This window comes from Battus philenor, unplaced genomic scaffold (genome assembly GCF_028537555.1).
Source record: "Battus philenor isolate CCGP_79_NKW_IND1 unplaced genomic scaffold, ilBatPhil1.0.hap1 SCAF_28, whole genome shotgun sequence".
Lineage (NCBI taxonomy): Eukaryota > Metazoa > Arthropoda > Insecta > Lepidoptera > Papilionidae > Battus > Battus philenor.
This window is the reverse complement of record NW_027181691.1, coordinates 5,805,655-5,827,065: the sequence shown is the minus strand read 5'-3', so window position 1 is coordinate 5,827,065 and position 21,411 is coordinate 5,805,655. Positions and strand designations below refer to the sequence as shown.

General features: G+C 31.9%; 3 protein-coding genes across 6 annotated transcripts in view; 1 reads left to right on the top strand and 2 right to left on the bottom strand.

Annotated features, from left to right (window-relative positions):
- Positions 1-1,047: 1,047 nt before the first annotated feature.
- On the top strand, positions 1,048-9,399 carry Idh3b (isocitrate dehydrogenase [NAD] subunit beta, mitochondrial). 4 transcript variants are annotated; one of them, XM_068769485.1, is made up of 9 exons: positions 1,048-1,188; positions 1,434-1,490; positions 4,058-4,147; positions 4,661-4,777; positions 5,477-5,684; positions 6,575-6,738; positions 7,406-7,615; positions 7,926-8,062; positions 9,118-9,399. In XM_068769485.1, exons 1-9 carry the CDS (start codon positions 1,147-1,149, stop codon positions 9,209-9,211), a joined length of 1,119 nt encoding a protein of 372 aa, XP_068625586.1. In that variant the 5' UTR covers positions 1,048-1,146; the 3' UTR covers positions 9,212-9,399. The 4 variants fall into 4 exon arrangements, with proteins under 4 accessions (XP_068625586.1, XP_068625583.1, XP_068625584.1 ...); XM_068769482.1 differs by having other exon boundaries at positions 1,434-1,523; XM_068769483.1 differs by having other exon boundaries at positions 1,048-1,192; positions 1,438-1,490.
- Positions 9,143-11,954, bottom strand: Theg (Testicular haploid expressed gene). The gene is made up of 4 exons (XM_068769486.1): positions 11,654-11,954; positions 11,090-11,345; positions 10,173-10,292; positions 9,143-9,597 (listed from the first exon to the last, which is right to left on the bottom strand). The coding sequence occupies exons 1-4, from the start codon at positions 11,854-11,856 to the stop codon at positions 9,514-9,516; spliced, it is 663 nt and encodes a 220-aa protein (XP_068625587.1). The 5' UTR covers positions 11,857-11,954; the 3' UTR covers positions 9,143-9,513.
- An 811-nt stretch (positions 11,955-12,765) lies between these two features.
- The window catches only part of LOC137925972 (ileal sodium/bile acid cotransporter-like), a 35,965-nt gene continuing 27,319 nt past the window's right edge, over positions 12,766-21,411 (bottom strand). The window contains exons 4-10 of the mRNA XM_068769478.1: positions 21,100-21,236; positions 20,148-20,267; positions 19,887-20,061; positions 19,108-19,370; positions 17,982-18,168; positions 17,835-17,910; positions 12,766-14,781 (exon numbers count right to left, since the gene is read on the bottom strand). Of these exons, the coding sequence (XP_068625579.1) occupies positions 14,676-14,781; positions 17,835-17,910; positions 17,982-18,168; positions 19,108-19,370; positions 19,887-20,061; positions 20,148-20,267; positions 21,100-21,236 (1,064 nt within the window). The 3' untranslated portion in view covers positions 12,766-14,675. The remainder of the gene's footprint in view (positions 14,782-17,834; positions 17,911-17,981; positions 18,169-19,107; positions 19,371-19,886; positions 20,062-20,147; positions 20,268-21,099; positions 21,237-21,411) is intronic.

Genomic DNA, 21,411 nt, shown 5'->3' with positions numbered 1-21,411 from the left:
TTAATTCGCAGCTTATTAGAAAAATTATTTCACTAGTTGTAAAATATCAGTTACATTTATCGACAAAAGGTCACGATCGTAACACGAAGAATTGCTTTTCTGAATTTGCAGTGGGATATATCGGTCATGCAACCAATGGCCGTTGAGGTCGAAAGATATTAGAATGGCAACCAGGAACCAATAGATGCGATGTGGTACCTAATCTAGGTTACCCCATTAGGTGGACCGAGGACATAGTTAAACTTGAGGGAAGCCCCAGGATACGAGCAGTACAAGACTGGTAATTTTGAGGTTCTTTGGGAAAGGCCTATGCATTGCAGTAGGCGTCTATCGGCTGACATAATGATGAATTATTTTTAGAAACATGATTTCTATTTCGTACAAAATATTGCAAGCAGTCAATAATAAGTAAATTGGATATTTAAAAAAGTGTACTGCACCTACCTAAAATCGATTCTACTAATCACGATATCGATAATTCTGGTTGCAAGAAATAATAAAACTACTGAAATAACAACAATTTAAAAATTACCCAATCATGTTTCTTTACTTTCTTATTTTTACAAGTGTCAATTGGAAAAAAAATCAACCATGTTGTGACAGTGAATCCGATAAAGAATTTTTAGATCAATGTAAGTTAATAAATAAATTAAATTTTAGTTTATGCACACTTTAAAGTTTCAATGTGTGAATGAAACTTTAAATTACGTCATTTTTACTTTTTTACTTTCTTTTCTAGCATCAAAAAGGCGGTTAAAACAAGAATTCATTTTGTTCAACAAATATGCTGTGGAAATAAAGTTTAAGAATATTTATATATTCTGTGATTTTAATCAAATTCATAATGAATTCAAGTTACGTTTCATTACATGCAATTCTTATTATGTAAACATATTCCTTTAATATGTTTACACTGTTATTTCTTAATAAACGATAACTTTTTTCTGTTTTATGTTTATCTATATAATTTATCTTACAAGTTGTAATTAATCTATTTTAAAGTCCATTTTTATAATTATACATGTTACTGTAAATGGAACGCATTTTACTAATTTTACGTCTAACTCGACGTCGAAAGACGAATCCTAAAGTTAGTCTATAAAAATTTAATACTAATAACCTTTTTAAGGGATTAACATTAATACAATGTCTCTGATCAGTAGAAACATACTCCGTGCCTTAGTTCAGGTAAGTCTTATATAAGTAGTAATTTAAACTAATGTTCATATAAATATAATTTCAAAGGCGTAAGTGTTTCGTAACGAGTAATTGAAACCAAGTGTATAATTTGATTTGTTTCTTTCATCTTAATATTTAGCAATACTATAGCATTAATAACATATTTTTATCTATTCATTTAAATTTTCAATGCAAATATGATAATCTATTTATTAATCACGTGAGTGAAATTTTTTTGTAAAAATTTATTTTAGGGAGCGCAGCATGTCAATAAGGGAGTTCACACAACAGCGGTAAACAACAATAAAAACGTATGTTTTGCGCCACAAGCAATCAGCACCCTGGTGAGAAACTAACCGGTTTACTAATAACATTTGAAATTAAAATGCAACAAGCAATGTAGTACAGTACAGGTGTAGAGAAATATTTAATGGTAGTTTCTTGTAAATTTCAGGCCACAAAGAAATAGTAGATAGATATTATAAATTGTATACAATCATGTCAAATTTCAACAGCACAAATTTTTACACAATGAGTGCATACCTTTTAGGCATAAAAATAACAAGAACCAACAATAGATGCATATATAGGATGTGTACTTCTAAAATGGCTTTATAATTGAAATTTAAATGTTTAATAAATATAATGTTTAATGAAATAATAAAACATTTAAAAGCTTTAAAAGGAATTGCTGATATCATTGCTTGTAGTATTATAATAAATTTATTCCATATTTTTTAAATTCTAAAAGAGTTTTTTATGACTGGACATAATATTAGAATATGTTTGGCCAACCAACGTCCATTATTGTCAATATACACATAAAGAGGCATTTTGGCAATTGACTGTAGGTTGAATTATATTTTTACCAAAAATATTTCTATAGATTTGTCTTTTATTGAAATTAATACTTATATAATTAAATATTTAAATGAAAGAAAAGTTACTGGTAAAAACATTCACATAGGATTTCTCTGAGATTAAAAGTTATTCATTCTTGAATGAAGAGATTTATAGACAAATGACTACATTAGCAAGTTGAATTGGCAGTGGCAGGTCACATAGCGCCCAGAACAAACTGCTGCTGGGGCCTTAAGGATCTGGTGTAGAGATTATGATACAGCAAGCACAGCAAATGTTCACTCCAAGGTGGTTGATGATCTCCAGATGATCTTGTTTAGATCATCTGAAGATGTTAATTGTAAGCTGCTGCTTCTAACCAGGCCCATTACAAATCTCTGGTTGAAATCTTATGGTGGCTGAAATGATTATGATGGCACCAAATGCCAAAATATTTTTCTGTGATGTGTTTGTTGATCAAATGTCTGTTGTTGAATGTCCATGTCAGTGTTGAAATGATGGAAAGGTACTGAAGTTTTAATACGGTAAAATTTGTATTTGGCATTGAAATTTATTATCAATTTATTCCATATAAATTTAATTAGGATCAAAATTGTGTTATGTTGAATTATTTAAATTACCATTTAGTTTGGCAGTATCCACAGGTATCACTTTGTAAGATATTTAATTTTTTTTGCATGATACATAACTTTTGTATATGGCCATTCTATTTTCAGTTTAAACAAAATTTGGGGATGTTTTGGTATTCGTTCCATATACATACACAAAAATTACTTTAACATGGCAATATTAATGTAAAACATTATGGTTATTCATAAACATCAATGGCAAAATTCAAAAATTTTTAGTCAAAATTTTACAAACATTGGCATAATTATATCTCATTTTGGTACAAGATATGAATGGAATGGCTCAGTCACATAACTGAAGCATGTAAATGTCTATCTTGTTTTTGTATATGTAATAGTGATAAATTTATAGCATGATTCCCTTTGTAAGTGTCTTATAATCTATTAATTATAACCTTGATGTTGTGCTGTCTGGGTTTTTGTAAGGATTGCTATTTTATAATACAAATAAAGGGACAAAATACCAGGTATAGCATAAATCAAATTAACTGGAATTGCCTACTAAAGAGCATTATTGTTCTAGAATGTAGACACAAATGTGGTATGTATTTTCATAAATTGATGCAAATATGTCTAGCCTGGTTGTTGATCAGTGTTGATAAATGTTTCAACTCTCTATATTCACCAAACAGAGTTAAAAAAGAAATAATTTAACCATATTTTTGTAAAGAAGTGAGAGACGATAGGTGCAACACTTGTGAAGATACTTGAAGATTTGTTTATATATTGCTGCTTTTTGAGGTTTGCAAGTAACCTATTAGTTATTAATATAATGTAAAGTGGAGATGTTACACAATAAACATTTTTTTATGAATTTCTATAATTGTAATTCAAAAATAAGTTTTAAGAATTTTTAGTTATTATTTCAATATGTATCCAAAATGTTGTATATTTCTGTTTGGTGAATTAAGTATGTGACTATTTAAATACAGTTTATCTTAAAACAGGTAACATTTATTACAATTTCTTATGTTGCCAACAAATAAAATAGTCTCAGGTAAACAATAAAAAGTCAAATTCAATCAAGTCTCAGGTAAATAAACAAATATATTAATGGAACAAAAATATGAAACTATATTTATGGTTGTTATGATGTTGTAAATTCTAGCAGTGCTGCATCTTATTATATCAAATGAAGAAAATTGTAATAAAATGGTTAAAATCAAATTGTAAACAGCAAAATAATTACAAAGACTAAATGTTCTAAAAAGGTTTTCGCAAAGATCAATATCTAAATGATGTTAATTGTATTATTTGAACTGAGAAAACAATAAAATGTAAAATAATGGCAATTTACATGAAGAAATCAAATAGTTTTTATAGTACATAGTTTTATTACTAATAATGAGCATAAATATGCAATTAATGCAAATCTGTTTAAAATATAGCAAACAAAAGAGGGTCGCATCAAATGTACCCTTATTCCTGGTGATGGGGTTGGACCTGAGCTGGTGTATGCCGTTCAAGAAGTTTTTAAGGTTTGTTTAGCTTTTATAAAGCAATTAGTTCAGTTTTGTTAAAAAAATTTCAATGTATTCTATTATGCGAATTTAAGAATAATCTCAATATGTTTTATTGAACATATGAGTTAGACAATTAATATATCTAAGTACAGAGACATATTTTCGTACAATATCCCTCAGTGCTTCAAGGCTGAATTCTGTGATTAATATGTTACCAGTGATAACTCACTGAATACAGTGACTAAGTAATTTAATTAATGCCACATTGAGAACTCATGCTTGAGATTTCTCTAGAAGTTTGAATTAAGAATGAGAAATTCCATAGTCAAACTAAAGCTACCTACATAGTTAAGTAAATTGGCAAGTTGAAGCAGTAGGCAGGCCATGTACTATAGGTAATACTATTGGTAAATTATGGAGGGCCAATCTATGCCAAGTAGTGGAACATGTTTAAAACGATATTTATAATGATGATGAAGTTACTAAAAAATGCTTGATTTTTTAAATTATTATTGTAATTTTTTACAGGCAGCTAATATCCCGGTGGATTTTGAGTCATTCTTCTTCTCTGAGGTAAACCCAACGTTGAGCGCTCCACTTGAAGATGTCGTCAATTCAATTGCAAGGAATAAGATTTGTATCAAGGTATGGATTTTTTTATGTTCTGAAATAATTGTAACTCATTTCAATAAGAACATGCAGACAACTTGGCCTTGTGGGTTGCCCATAACATTTTTATTACAATTACATAACATTATCCCTTACTAAGCACTCACAAAATATTCAAGAAAAATGTGTAGGTACTTCTACACAACACCAATGCCTTTATAAAACTATAGTTCCGGAATAATATATTATGAAGAACTTGCTTAGCTCTAGTATATAGTGCTCTTTAACTGCACTTTTGCAAGTTTTTGAAATGGGCAGATAATTGACTAGCGAGACAGACTAATTTTATTGAAAAGTAAAGATGTGTATACATGCCTACATTTCAAAAGTTGTGCAATTAAATATGTTACGGTTTTGTTTCTATTTTTAATCATAGCCATCTCATTTGTTTAAAAATGTTGTCTTAATGTTTGTGTAGATGCGTCTTTGTTGGTGATTTGTATACCTTTCAAAAGAATGTCAAATTTTTGCTGCCATGTAAAAGTTAGATGTAAAGGAGCGTGGCTTAAGATAGTAAATAGCGAATTTAATTTTTATCATAGGCCTATTGCATGAATTATATCACATAGCTACTACCCATACAAGATTAAATGAAGAAGAACATTGTAAAAAAAAATTGTTATAATGTTATTTAACCAAAATTTCGGAAGAAAGATAAAAATACACAATTTGTAGGGTATCTTGGCAACGCCCGACTTTTCCCATACTGGGGAACTGCAAACGTTGAACATGAAGCTGCGTAATGCCCTGGACTTGTACGCGAATGTCGTCCACGTGAAATCGTTGCCTAACGTAAAGTGCCGCCACCACGATGTTGACTGCATCATCATACGCGAACAGACTGAGGGCGAATATTCCGCGTTGGAACATGAGTCTGTACCTGGTAAGGCATTTTACTATTCAAGGAGGCATGCTTAACATGATAAGCTTAGTTCATAATAATGTATTATTGCTCAAAAATCCACTTTTTAGCATTTAACTTTAAATGTCATCATAGTTATATTAAATCAAATCAGTAAATCGAAATGCCTTGTTGGTATTTGTGGGAAGTAAAAGGTAAAGTGATGGCAACCTGACCCCATTATCTCAAGATCTTAATATGGGATGGTATATCTTAAAATAGCAAGGTGAAAGTAGAATGTATTATGCCTGTTTGCCGACCAACAGTTTCTTGTAAAATAATATTGGAGTGACATTTTGAACTTTATTCTTTAAGTTTATAATGTAGATGTTTCTCTAACAATAGTACTATTTGAATTAAAATATTTCATTATCATTGTCGTCGTGGTTTCAGCTCATAGATGATCAGTGCATGGCATAACCCTTCCCCGAAAAAATCTATGGAGGATATACCATAATCGTCATGCTTAACAGGAGGGTTGGCGATCGCAGTGTGTTATTATGGTATGCAGAGGAAGCTGCTGCCCATCCTCTAGAAGCTTGTTTGTGAGCAGTGGGGATCCTACACATTACACAAAGATTATATGTCGAGAATTGAACCCGCAACTTACTAACGCAAGTTTCAGTCCTCTACTGCTGGGCCACCGAGGATTTTGATTATATCATTATGGCTTAAAATTTACTTACCATGTATATATGAATATTTTTGGTAAAATGGCCATTTGATTTTATGTCCCTTCTTTCAAAGATCATACAAACAAGATCACTGGTAAACTTGTTCACAAGTGAACTATCACCAACTATTTATTGCCCTGTATGCTATGTACCAGATCACGTTATTGGTGAATAATATCAAATAATGTACACTTTTAGGTGTGGTTGAGTGCTTGAAAATCATCACAGCCGCTAAGTCGGAGCGTATCGCTAAATTCGCGTTCGACTACGCCGTGAAGATGGGCCGCAAGAAGGTCACCGCCGTGCATAAGGCCAACATCATGAAGCTTGGAGATGGACTCTTTTTGCGCAGCTGTGAGGAGGTTACGTATATTTTTGTCTTTCTTATTTAATGTAACAAAACATGAAAGCCTATTTATCTCATCGTCGTTGTCTCCCGTCTATTGCATAAATAATCATCTTTATGCAAGCTACTTGTACTAGCTCATTTATCTACAAATACACGTATTTTTGTATACATATCAGTGTACATGTATGTTTCGGCATATGTAAATGGAATGTGTGTAATCACATAGGTACATGGTGTGTGTACATACATATGTACATACACTTGACAGGCGGGTTGGGTATCTGAGTGGTATTATGGTACACTGAGAACACTATGAATTATCAGGGAACATTTTTTGTGAACAGTTTTAATAATTAATGCACAAAGTATGAATAATATAAGATGGTGTCCCCGAAATCGAACCAGCGACTTACGATCACAAGTCTATCCTGTACCACTGGACTACTACTGCAATTTGTAGTAATATTTAAAATATTTAATGTTTATAAATAGGCACTAGTCGAAATCTAATGCTTTTTTATGCTTTTAAGATCTAAGTAAACGGTTTTAGTCTACTATTTAAAACTATATTTTCATATAATTATAGTAAATTTGTATAGCAAAAGTTACATATCCTATAGATTTCTTTAAGTTTAAGACTGCCAAAACTGTAGTTGATGTATGGAAATGTGCTTTTTCAGATGGCGAAACTGTACCCTCGCATCCAATTTGAGAAGATGATCGTAGACAACTGCACCATGCAGATGGTGTCCAACCCTAACCAGTTCGATGTGATGGTGACCCCCAACCTCTACGGAAACATTGTGGACAATTTAGCCAGTGGGCTAGTCGGCGGTGCTGGGGTAGTCGCCGGTGCTTCATACAGTGCTGAGTGCGCTGTATTTGAACAGGTATATATCATAGATGTAATTGACACATATACTGCACACCATCATCGTTGCCATTCAATAACAAACCATTTTCATCGGAAACTAGGCTGGACTGATTCTGAATATCACAGGGTAAGCCAGTCCCAGAGAACCTGCTCCAAAAAAATGGCACATACAAATATCAAATCTACATGTAAATAATTATACAGATTTTATTACTTTTACTGCTGCTAGGATTACACAAATTTCTTTATTACTGTTATTATTCACCTCACTCTACTACTGTGGGAACATTATATAATTGGTACAATACAATACGAACGCTTCTCAGGGCGCTCGCCACATATTCTCGGGCGCGGTGGGCAAGAATATCGCCAACCCTACTGCTATGCTGCTCTGCTCGGCTAACCTGTTGGCACACGTCAACCTTCACTCCTACTCCAAGATGATCAAGAATGCTATCAACAAGTAAGTCTGCTCACTTTATTGTATAAAGAAATAGATGGCTATTGAAGAGACTTTAAGAGTGAACCCAATTCAGGCCTGAGTCACTTCTTAGAGGAGCTCAAACCCTAATCACTATGGAACATCCAACTATGCTATGATCAGTTACTTGCTGCAGTCTTCCACTTTTTTGCTTGTTTTTAAGGCTGTTAATATAACTTAATGATGCTTTACCTATGATTAAAATGTAAGTTATGACGAGATTTTCTCATCACTCTCATTACCCATGTCTTTGGTAGACAGGGACTATTACTCATTTATTATCTGTGTTATCTTTTTTCCTTCTTAATGTCATTAATTTATTCATATTCTTCACACATACTTTCATTCGTTTTATTTTTTTCCTAATTCTTTCATCACTTAACTTTCGTCATCACATTTTGTTCTGTTTTGCTATATTTTTATTTGTTTATTTATTTTGGTTTATTCTTACATATACATTGTTTAATAATTACGTTTTAACTTTCTAGTTTTGTTTACATTTATCACAGATTTAAGTATTTATCTTGACTCATACACATCGTCATACACTTCTATTTTTTGTTAACTTGTTCTTTTTACTGTTCTCTTTTATGGCTTTTCGGCAGTACTCTAGAAAGATCCCGCAACCTCTGTCCGTAACTGATGCGATGTTCTTTTCTCTAACCGTTTGCTCCGACTAGTCTCTGCCACCTTAAACTAGTTATGTTAACAGGCAAATAGTTTTATCAAAGACAAAATAAACTCAACAGCTAAACTTTTTAATAAGGTTGTCTGTCCACCTTGACCATCCACAAAGTAGATATACACCACTCCAGAAACTTAGGACCTCAGTGGTTATATGTTCTCCCAATGTGTTGAGTAATAAAAAGTATAAGAGAGTCAAAAATCCCTTTGAATTTACTATTTATTTTAATTAATGTTTAATGAAATGATTCGTTCTATTTCATTGATTTATTTTTAATAATGTGAGAAAAGTTTTGCTTGTATTTTTGAAATGTATCAGTATTGCAGTACATAACAAAACATTTTTGTTTCAGGGTTCTTAAAGATGGCAAAGTAAGGACCAAGGACCTCGGAGGTCAATCAACGACCAAAGATTTCACCAACGCCATTATCCATAGCCTTGGATAAACACGTCAGTTATTAGTCAAATTGAAACTCCTAGAGTTATTTGCTAAGAATAATTTATTGTTTATTTAATTTATTCGAAAATTGTGATCTGTAAACATATTTGTAGTTCAGACTTGACGTTCAGTATTGCCTTGTTCTTTTGAATTGACACTGAAAATGTTACCATTGTAAATAAAAAATAAATGTGCTATTGATGTTTTATTTAAATTTTTTTCTATTTATCTATGCTGTTTTGTATTTCTTCAGAATTTGTTTACAATTAGTGTAATGAAATATGTTACGTTATACTAGATTGTACCAGATTATATATACTGCGGGATAACTCTCGGAATAGCTAGCTTCTTCACTCTGTCCGATATAATGTATTTCAAAGCATTGGGCGGCACCTGCAGAAAGAACAAAACAAAAATAAATTTGAACAAAACTTGTTCATGGTGTGTCAAGATTTCAATTGCAAAACTGGTGCTTAAATTTCATATAAATAAAATGACACGTTTAAGAGCTGGTAAAAACTAAATTAAATATAGTAGTAATTACTTAGTATGTTACGTTAAAGTATTAACAATAATCTCAAGTCGAAAATAATGTTTCAAAAGTTTATTAAAATTACTGTTCAAAAAATCCTGTTCGTGTAATGGATTTTTAATTGACGATAATTTTGGAATTGATTACTCTTACGACTGCTGAATACAGGAGCAAAAGTATTAGTAAAATTTGTCACAAAATAATTCCACCGCCGAGTTTCTTGAGGGATTTACTCGGATCAGGCGTATGAAACGCTTGCAGGGAAGCTTAAATTTATACCTGTTACCAAATTAGGGTCTTTGTGAATTCTTCGCTTGACGCACACAAATGATCCCTATAGATTATTCTAAATTAGAAAGTTATTAATTGAATTAAAAATACGATTGAAGGATGACGGCAGGGAAATCTGAAACTCTGTTATGAAAGTTCGAATTACCTTCACTGGATCTCTGTAGTTGGAGTCTTGCGATAGTCTCCTGTAGATCTTGAACTTCGGCAGTACGCTGATCTGGGTAAGACGCGGTAACAAAGCATCTAATGGTTTACGAGGGCCACGCTGTCGAATACAAAAACAAATTATTGACCAACAAAATTCATAAAAATTGTGCAATATTTGATAAGCTACATAAACTGAGGCCTTATAGGTCTGGCGTGGAGACCACAGACCGTCAAGCGCAGCCTAAAACCTTCATTCCCAAGGTGGAGAAACGACCTTGTTTAAGACGCTGAATTGAATGATGAATGAACCGCTTTTAACTGATCTTATTGAAAATCTAAAAGAGAGGCTTTGGTCCAGTAGCGGATATCCCACAGTTAATATGATGATAATGATAAAAGGAAAACTAATTTCTAGTGACATTTTTGCATTCCCCAATTTATTAATTGGTCCAGCTAATAGATGAGTATGTCCCATGATGATGTTCATCATGTAATTATATGTATGGATGGTATTGCGAGGGATTTGATTTCAAAACCCTGGACATTACCATGGTTACGTATATCGCGTCATATAGTTTAGTATATATAATATACAATGAACGCTCTTCCGAGCGATCCGAGTGTGAACGATTGTAATGAAATTTATATAACATTTTCCCATGGCAAATTGTTAATAATTTAGGTAGTGCTGAGTTTTTCAAAAAAATCACCGAGAATGATTATGTATCGTAACAAGATCGCATCTGCGTTGTGCAAATGAGGAAGCATGTAAACGCATCCTTAGCTCCTTACAGCTAACCAATGAAAATTAATGCTCCAACCGGTCTTATTGGTAATCTATGGGGGAGGCTATGTCCAGCGGTGGACGTCCTCAGACTGAAGTGATGATAATGATTGAACCAATATTTTAAATACCGTCATTGGAGGTGCTCTGAAATCTCTCTTGGGACCAGCGATTTGCCCAATATAATCCATGTGTTTCTTCCATTCGCTCTCAGTCCACCCTCTCTTCTTCTTTACGTCTTTAGTATCCTGTTTCTTTAAGTCGAGAACACAGTTGGCCAGTTTTGAATAACATGTTGCGTTGGCGGCTTCTATCATGTGGTCTAGACGTTCCAGGCGTTCCGCAGTAAACCGGTTTTTGTAAGCACGCTTTGTTTGAAGCATGCGTCTAAAATACAAAGAAGTAATGTAAAATGAATTCTAAAAGTTATTAAAAATTAGTCCATCGCCAGCAGGGGTTGTGCCGTTACGTTCGAAAGTACACTTTCAACTTCTGACTGAATTTGATCGATGATGGCGTCAGTTGGGACTCGCGGCTTAGCAATTGGGCGATTGTTTTTAGCTTAAAGAGTTTCAGTAAAAGTATTTTATTTCATTGAGATTCAAACTAAGGTTTACTAGCCTATAGTGAATCATCTCGAAAATCTTTGTTAAATTTCCTAAAAGAATATTTGCGTAGTTTAAAAAGATGATTACCTTAAATATGGCCAAGCTGCGTCATTAACCCTGTCAGACGCATGAGCATTTATCGCAGACATTCGTATTCCTCTCGGCGTATAAGCAGGCATACCTTCATCTGTGATCATATAGTTTTTTTTTGGAACGCTCAACATGTTAAATCTTCTTCGTATTTTGTACGGATATCCGGGGGTTGGGGGATCGTATTTCGGTTTAACCATTTTGAGCTAGCTATTCTGAGAGCTACGTAGAGTTAGTTGTTAAATAATTACATGTTACTTAGTATTTATAAAAATTAATGTTCTATCATAGTGCTATGTCATGGTTGTTAGACAGTTGCTAATGCATTGTCTAAATCATGATGAAACGCTTTGTTTTTTTTTTTAATTTATTAAGGCCAGGCACAGGTAAATATTTTTTATTCTCAGCTTATGTTATACTATAAACAAACTGGTGTTAATTATAAATGTATTTCATATTTATTGGTTTCTACTCTGTAACGTTTTTTAAGTTACGCTTTCTATATTTTTGAGTAGAATTTTTTTTAATGAGCGTTATTTTTAAATTCAAGGGAATATAAGATTTATGATTCTTATAAAGTAGGTAACGTTGTCGTTACAATTTTCTGACAAACTTTTATCAAAATGTAGCAAAAAAATTACGAGTTTCATAGGAAAAGACAATATTTCCGAAAGTCAATTTGAGTAGAGGCTGCCGCCACGCTAAGAATTCCAATAAAATTCACATGGAATATCTACACTACGTATATTATTATACTTCGTTTGAAAATATTATAAAGGATGAAACCTAATGTTACACACTTATCGTATAAAAGAATCTGCTTACGTAGCAACAACTCCATACAACCAGAGAACAAAACTCAAGGCATGGGAACGCAGTGCGCTTACTCTAATGCTGCGCTAGGTGACCAGAAGTATTTTATATAATTATTGTTATAAGAAATAGATTCGAAGTGGGCAGTTAGATTAGATAGCATATAAGTTGAAGTTATTATTAATTCTTGCAATAAATAATTAGTAAGTATTTTTTTCGATCATTCAGCTGTAGCTATCGGAATTCTTTTTTTAAATTAAAATAACTTTTGTTAAATTCATAAATAAAACAAAGTATTTGTGAAAGAGTTTAATTTCGTTTCAAAATAAATACATTTCATCTGTATAACAAAATACTGATCTTATAATCAACCACATTAAATAAATAACAGCCATATTTCACATCTGTTTCACCTATAAAACCAGTCATGTGAACAATTAAAGCTGAAAAAGCTCTGTGATAAGATTCTTTTTATTAAAATTTGATTGTTCGTTTATTTGTAGAATAATTATTAAAAAGTTTTACGGCACCATACAATCGCGTTGTCAAATGTAAACTCAATTTATATTTTCTTTTGCGGTCATTATCCTCGCAGTAGTGAATTTCGCAATTAAAAATATACAATGCTGCATTCGCCGGATAGACTTAGTCTTAGTAAGTAACACACTTTAATATAATGTCTGTCAATTATGTAATAAGTTTAAGTTCATTAGACAAATAACTATAAAAAAATCCAAATATCTTAAATTTATAAATATTCTGTAAAAGATTTTTGAGTGCTAATAAAGCTTGGAAATAAAATACACTATTGTCGTATTAATTGATGCCGTTTACAACTGAATATTTTTAGACAGATTTCCATTGAAATATTGATCAAGAATGTTAAAGAAAAAAAAAATAAAATTTAACTTAAAATCATAATTGAGCACCTTTTAAAAGTAATTCACATTTAAACGCGTCCTTACGTTTGTCACCTACTACAATCATCTGTCTCTTTCATTTTCCTACAAAAGTGCTGTTAAAAGAGCTTTTTATCAAATTTATCCGGCGAAAATAGTTTATATAAAAGAGCACGATAAAAAAGTATTTTTTTCCGCACGGTATAAACTAAGTTTCATACAAAAAAAGGATTTTTTGGAAATTAAATTCTGTTGCGAATAGCAAATGCCTCCTGGCATGAGATCTGCCAAACATGTTAAATTATTAATCGAAATATTACATGTCTTTCACAATTAACTAAGTGAAAAATGTCATTTTTTAAATGTCGGTTAAGAATATTATTTTATCTTAAAGACAAACAATTAGTCTTATTCTAATACGAAAATTCAAACAATTGATTACAAAAAATAAATGATACGTAAGCAGATACATATTTTTAACAATGCAAGACTGGTAAATTTTTATAGGTGAAATTATTAAAAAGTTTTAACAAATAAATAGAGACATTAAATAGAATGTCACTATTGCGGCGCCAAAACATATGAAGGCATCTGCCACATACATTTATAAATATATCATTAAACATTTTGTTCATAAAACCTTCGTGAAATATCACGAAGTATATAAAATATACAATAGAATCAAAAATTAAGTGATCAAAATGCTTCATAATGAATACAAAAAAATTTCATCAAAAATGAATACATTATAATTGACATTGAAAAATATATTTCGCTTTACAAGATCTTACCATAAATATGTTATAATTCAATCATTTTAATATATTAATTTGTATTCTTTGTCCAATATTGGCCACACAATGACTTTTGCGTCACTAAAAAAAATGGTTAATTTTGAATATGTCAACTGTCATCAGCTCTGTCAGCTGTCAATCTGAATGTGTATTTATTGAGCTAGTACTATTAATTAAAAATGTCGATTCTAAAATTAACAGGTTATATGCACGATCCATCAGTGAGCTTAACGTACTTCCCAAAACGTGTTAATTTATAGATTAAAAATTAGTAACTTTTATCGTGTAGTGTAATAGGAATAGGCCTGAAAATAATCAGTTTTTATTAGATTAGAAAACCACGCTGTCCAGTCGGGCAATAGTTTTATTAGTTGCAATATTTGGCTTGTGGGAAACGTTCACTGGTGTTTAATGTGTACAATATCACGTACATATAATTTAAGTGCTTAAACATTTTTAATATGATTTAATTGTGGCGTGTGTAAGATCTTGTAGCGAAACCTTCATGCGTGACTATTTGACATCAATGGTAGCGACGATTGCGGGCTCGGAGTACCCGGGTACGACGCTATTGTTGCTTTCTTCAAGTCTCTTCTTTTGCTGTCCTCTGTTTTTGAAGCTGTAATTATTCAAACTATTTATTATTTACTGTTATATATATTATGTTATGCCTAGATTAAATGGTTTCTGAAAGGTCAATCAAAATAGCATTTACAATACCCGGCGATAAATATTGCAAATCGACCATTGAAAAGAGACAGTCGGCTAATTTCGGCTTCGTAGAGCACTATCTCTATCCCACACTACCTATGTAATGTTCTGTCAGACGTATTTCGTGCGACAGAAATAACGCTCTAGGAAGCTGAAATTAAGCATGTAACATTATGTTGAAAAATATCAAGTGTTTAACTCTTGGACTGAAAGAAGAATTAGCTAATTACTGTTTAGCCTGCGATTAAACATTTGGTCTCAGTATTAATGTTTTAGCAAGTAAATAAGTATTTTATTAGAGGTAATAACAATAATTACTGAAGTAATCTTCTGAATTACATTTGTGTTAATAGTAATAAAATAAATTATGAAGATTTAATGGACGCAATTTATTTTCAATTTTTAATGACTCGATTCTAAACGTTCCAATGATAATTCTGCCAAATTCACTGATCAGCTAGTCAAAATTTTGAAAACTAGTAAAGAAAATCGCAGGAGAATACAGATTTTTCGTTGATCGTCCGTTAGTCGGTGATTAATTTCAAACCAAAATCTTTGTTCGGTTCCGACATTTTTGCAGTATAATTGTGTTACTCAGTAATTAATAGGAGATTAATATTACGATTTAATTGATTGGCCTTTCAGAAACTAGGCGTAAGAAGTTTGGAAAGGACAGAATTAAGCATGTTGTTTTGGTTAATCAAATATTTTTCGTCTTTTAATAATATAATAAACCAGGAAAAGTCATAACCTTTAAAACAGCGCCATCTAGAAAAAAGGATATACACAAAACAAATTTGGTTATAATAATGGTAGTGTTTTTTTTTTAATAAAATTTGTCATTCTTTATAGCGTTTTAAGAAATTAATTTATATTAATATAACGACTATTTCTTATTTTTAATAACGCTATATTATTTATTAATAATTTAAACTATAATTACTATATTATATTCTTTATCACAAACAGTAACTTCCTTAAAAACTTAATGATCACATATTAAAGACGGAAAAATATTAAAAACCAAAACAACAGAAGATAATTTTTTTAATTGTTTCTCTAGTTGATAGTACCATCAAAAATGATTTTGATTTTCATTAGAATTGTATCACTAAACAATTTAAATTAATGTCGACACTATGACGAAATGTTTCCTTGTCATATTTGTCTCCATATATAAAATGAATTTTATAATTCTGAAAATAAGCGTTGGACAGTTACCATAAGCAGAACATAGAAATTTGAGAGAATTTATAGCAATGTATATAAAGTTTTAAACTAAAATTAAGTACTAAAAAGCTTTTATACTGACATGTTAAAAATCAAAGATAGTACTTGATGGAACTTTATTTAATTAGCTGGACAGAATATTAATAGTTCTCTTTGAAATTATGGTAGTGGGCAATTAAATTTTGTATAAATGTAAGATAAGCGAAAGAGAAGATTGGTTCATTGATTTAAAGATTGCCAATTTCAAAAATAATGCATGTGACATATTTTAAAATAAGTAATGGTTTCTTACAAAACAAATCTTGTTAAAGATAATTTTGAATAAAAAAAGTTTTTATCAATGGCATACATACTTTTTAGTTTTAACTATGTCCAGCTAATATAATGTAGACAATGTGTTTATGTATGCCTACATTAAAATTTAGTTGTTGAATTATACATATTTGTCAGTTGGTGCGCAAATTTTTATTGCTGACGAGTAACGGAAATCGTTTGAAAAAAAATATTCTCTCAAATTCCTATAAATGTGTAAGTGCAAGCCGTTTGCCCCAAGTTAATGTACCATCACCAGCCTTCACCGCATACTTAGACTGAGCTGGCGACATACCTCCCAAACTAAGCAGATCGGTATGGTTATGATGACGGGTCGTGACAATGTATATGAAAATAAAAAAAATAATAATATAAAAAAATGCGCCTTAAATATTTTTTTTATTACAGAGCTTTTTGGGTAGCTCGGTTCGTTCGGTGGCTATGGTCCGACTTTGGAACTTAAATTTGTTAAAATATGAGGGCGCCATTATACTCACAGTTTAGCCTGTGCTAAATCAACACTTAACAAAGCGCCGTATATTAAAAAAAGTGTAATATACTTGAAAAAAAAACCAGTTATTTTTTCTGTTTATGACAGTGAATACGAAGCTGTACCTCTACATCTGTATTGGTACAGTTTGGTATTATTATTACATATCTATATGCAAGCTAAAACGAAATTTTTGATCGTATTGAAGTATATATAAAGTTAATAAAGATTTGTGTGCTTTATATAATAGTAAAAGGCATTAACACGAAACAAATCACTCATCAGTTATGCACAGATCGACATCTTCAACAAATACAATTCTGAACCCAAAATTGTAGGTTTACGAAGCTTTGAAATTTAAAATACATAAATAAAATAAATATTTACGTATACTAGCTCTCCTGAAAGACTTTTCACTGCCAAAATGTACTGACAGGTGGTATTTCTATAGGAAAATAATAAAATAAATTTACGCAATATATTTGAGAGTGGTCTCTTTGATTTACGTTTACGTTTCTAAGCAATTTCCATTTTGTTTTTTCCTAAACTACTGAAAACAATTTAAAAGAGCCAGCACTGCGTTTATAGCGAGGTGTGGAACCCATGATAACAGTGCTTAGGCACAAACTAATGTAAAGGAAATTGAACATCAAAAAGATAATTATTGTAAATTCCCATAGTAATAAAAAAAGTAACAGAAATGCTTATTTTAAATTCTTCTCTAAACTTTCGATTTCAAAGTTAATATTGTAATCTTTGGAGGTGACCTGATAATATTTTTTTTATTATGTATAATAATGATACTTATCTTTTATATTTTTTTATTATACGTAATATATAAAACGTATAAAAAAACTGCTGTGTAAAAATATATATGTAAATTCAAAACAAACACGAAAACCAAACTAAGCGTTTCGGGACATACATACCATGCCTTTATTTTTTGGTAGATGAAGATGGCCATCATCGGGAACGGCGTCATTATGGCTACCGACACTGGGACAACTAAAAATAATTAAATTAAAAATAAAATTGTGTTCTGAAGGTCAATAAAATTCACATATGTATATTTGAACCTGTTGTAAGATCGGCTTCGGGTTGTGGCAGTGCGTATCGCAGTAAGAAGATAGCGATGCCAGTGTTCTGTATGCCGGTTTCAATAGATATTGCCAAAGCATCTGCATGAGGCTGGCGGCATATTCTTGCCAATAGATAGCCCGCTGCATATCCCAACCATGGGACTCCCATACCAGCTACTATTATCTGAAATTCAGAAAGTACGAGGTATATAGTATTTCGAAACATGTAAAACGAATAAGACTAAAAACTTTTTAGCCCATAGTCTATTATTTATTTGTAAAAGATTCCCATATATATACTGACTCATGACGATAACTCTGGAGCTACAAGACTTATATAATTGAAATTTGGTAGGAATATTCCTGTCGTCAAGAAGAGATAGCTAAAATATTCATGAAATTCCATTTGCAAAGGGTCGAGGGGTCTTTTATCAAGTCCGGGAAGCATTCACAGATAATAAGCTATAAAATGTTCTTAAAGCATATAATCCTAATACATTGTAAACTATTATCAGATTATCATATTATTTGAAATTTTTTCATTCAACTCGGAAAAAATTTTGATACATAGTAACGAATTTATACTATTGTACTTAGTATTAATGGGTGGTACGTTTATATTAGGTTTTAATAATTTACAAATTTTTTATCGTATTCGTTCTGTTCTTTTTTAAAATACATTCCCTTAGTGTATCAACCTTCATTAATCTTTAACTGGTAGAAAATACCCTCTGTATTAAGTTCGCTGTTATACTTTATATAACAAGTGTTCAAACCAATAAATAAATATTGGCAATCAATCGTTCTAACTACTGTCCTTATGTTTGTCTTAAAGTTCTCCTCAGAACACGTTTGGAACCCTTCGAACTTTATTTTATGTTGAGGAATGTTCTTGTAATGGAGCTTGGATTTGATATTACAGTCATTTAAGAATGCAATGAATCAACATTGTCCGCTGGCTTAGCTACCTTCAGTAGTTCTTTCAAAAGTATTCTATCTAATGGTCACAGTGTGCTTGACTTTCTAATTTGTGTGTTTCGGTCCACGAGTGTTTAAAACTCAAAAAATTAATAACGACGTTTTAAATATTCACGATACTTAAGTGGTACATATAAGCACGTACCTCCCAAGTAAACAGTTCGAAGATGTATAAATTGGTGACGATGGCGAAGATAATTATGAACAGCAACAGCGTGGTGGAGAACCCTTTCAGGATTCGAACCATGAACGCCGAGATGCGCGGCAACCACTTCTGTATGCCGAGACCGATCGACAGCGGCACTATGAGCCCGACCACGAACATGGCGATACGTGCGTACGGAACCACGATGTTCGCGTTACGGAACACAACCTGGCCGAGTGAAAATAACCACAGAGGCATGAATCCTGCAAAAATTAAGTGCAACATTAAAATTTAATTTTACTGCCGTAAATATAACATATTTGTTTATTTTATTTAAGTAATACCCACAATAAAAATATATATTCACACTATATTTAAAAAATCAACCTAAAGTGCAAAAGAAAAATAGGTTTTAATTTAATGAAAATGTTTATGAATTAATAAAATATAAAATGATAACCGTAGATTTTGACTGCAAAATTAACACACGAATTTTTTATACAAAAGTCTAACTTTTCATTGTAAAGAATTTTTCTGCTAACCTTCATTAATAGACTTCAATAAATTAAATTTTAAAAATTCAGAGCGAGTAGTTTTATTTTTCAAAACCTATACATCCCATATTGTTTATAATTAACAAGATCCATCCAATGGTTGTTTTGAATAAATCAAATTTGCGAGAAGAGAAGCCTTCTTAGTCTTTGCAGTTAAATTTTTTGACTAACTACATGTGATTGTTTTGATGTTCAGTTTATGTAAAATAAAATGAATGTACTTACCAAAGGCAGCAATCGTCGATATCGAGGTCATAGCGAGAGATAGGTCAAGATTTCCGCCGAGTATGAAGGTCCAGATGTTGGAAGCGCCTCCACCTGGAGCAACGCCAGTACAAAACATCCCCAGGTGCATCTCGGGCATCGAGGGGAATACTAGGTAACCTAAACCGAAAGTCATCTGGAACACATACATTTAACAAGACTTTATCACTGTTATTGCAATTGGCGTTTAAACTGTTATTGTTTTTTTGGTATAAAACTCACCAGAGGCATAAATATGAACTGTCCGCACATACCGATCAGGGGACCTATCGGTCTCTTCAACACGTCCTTCACAGTTGGCCAGTGCATTGCACAACCGAAGTTGATGAATATAAGCGACACCTAGAATAAATATTCTATAAATTTATTTTTCGTCATTTGAGGTCAAAAGACTGTTTATTTAATTTCACAAATAATCTATAGTTCATTCGCGTTAACGATCATTGTCCGCTAGACTAGTTCTGTCGTGTACTTTAATTTTAGATATTAAGTGTATTTTATAAATACTTTTGAATTTTGCACTGATAAGTGACTGCGTTTTAACGCGAACGATCTACATGATATAACATATCTGTGAATAAACATTAACAATATTCGTCACAAAGTTGTTTAATAATGCATATTTCATCATCATTATTTCAAACGTCCAATGTTGTCCACTGTTGGACATGGCTTACACCATAGATTTCCTTTACAACTGGATGGAAGTGGCCTTTCAGCTAGCGCCTTTCGACTGCTAAGAACGGATTTAACGAAATTAAATTCTTTCCAAAAAAAAAAAAATATTTTCAAACTATGGACATAATTCATGATAAATAATTTTAGATAACTAGGTAACTAAATATAATATGTTTCTCTATATTTTACGCCATTCGAAGCGGGCGGGGGAACAGCAGAAATTTCTTTGAATAGATTGTAGAAAAACATGGGTCTATTTAGAATCTGCATTAACATAAATTTTAGCAAATCATCCAAGTATAGATATTGAAAATAAATATTTCTAAAGTAGTACGAGTCGATAGATGCGGCATGAGTATATCCCACGCAAGGTGGACTAACGACATAGTCGAGATCGCTGGAAGTCGTTGGATGCGGACAGAGTGGCATAATAATGATGATTTTTAAAGTCTAAACAACTTTTTGGAGGTTGAGAGTAGAATAGATTTATGCTTACAAATAATGCGACGCTGGTGGTAAATATGGTGTCAATAACGCGCTCGGGGCGGAGTACAGTCACCGCCACAGATCCATTGACGGGCAGCTTTGGTGAGGCGCTGCCTCGCTGTACCTCAAGACTCAAGTCCGTGCGTCCTGGAGATAGTCAAAATGTTCACTTTAGTTTTTTCTTTATTATACAGCCTGGACCAAAATTATTAGGCACCTTCATAAACACATGCGAGGTATATAAATTCATACGTGTCCACAACGTATGAGTTCTTTAATTTCGTATACAAAATATTAACCTTTTTAAGTATTAAAGAGTCGT

Coding starts and splice junctions, on each gene's coding strand:
- Idh3b (XM_068769482.1), top strand. CDS start 1,147: ATGTCTCTGATCAGTAGAAACATACTCCGTGCCTTAGTTCAG. Junction 1,524..4,057: donor CACAAGCAATCAGCACCCTG/GTGAGAAACTAA, acceptor TTTAAAATATAG/CAAACAAAAGAGGGTCGCAT. Junction 4,778..5,476: donor GGAATAAGATTTGTATCAAG/GTATGGATTTTT, acceptor CACAATTTGTAG/GGTATCTTGGCAACGCCCGA.
- Theg (XM_068769486.1), bottom strand. CDS start 11,856: ATGGTTAAACCGAAATACGATCCCCCAACCCCCGGATATCCGTACAAA. Junction 11,346..11,653: donor GCAGCTTGGCCATATTTAAG/GTAATCATCTTT, acceptor TTTGTATTTTAG/ACGCATGCTTCAAACAAAGC. Junction 10,293..11,089: donor TCAGAGCACCTCCAATGACG/GTATTTAAAATA, acceptor TGTATTCGACAG/CGTGGCCCTCGTAAACCATT.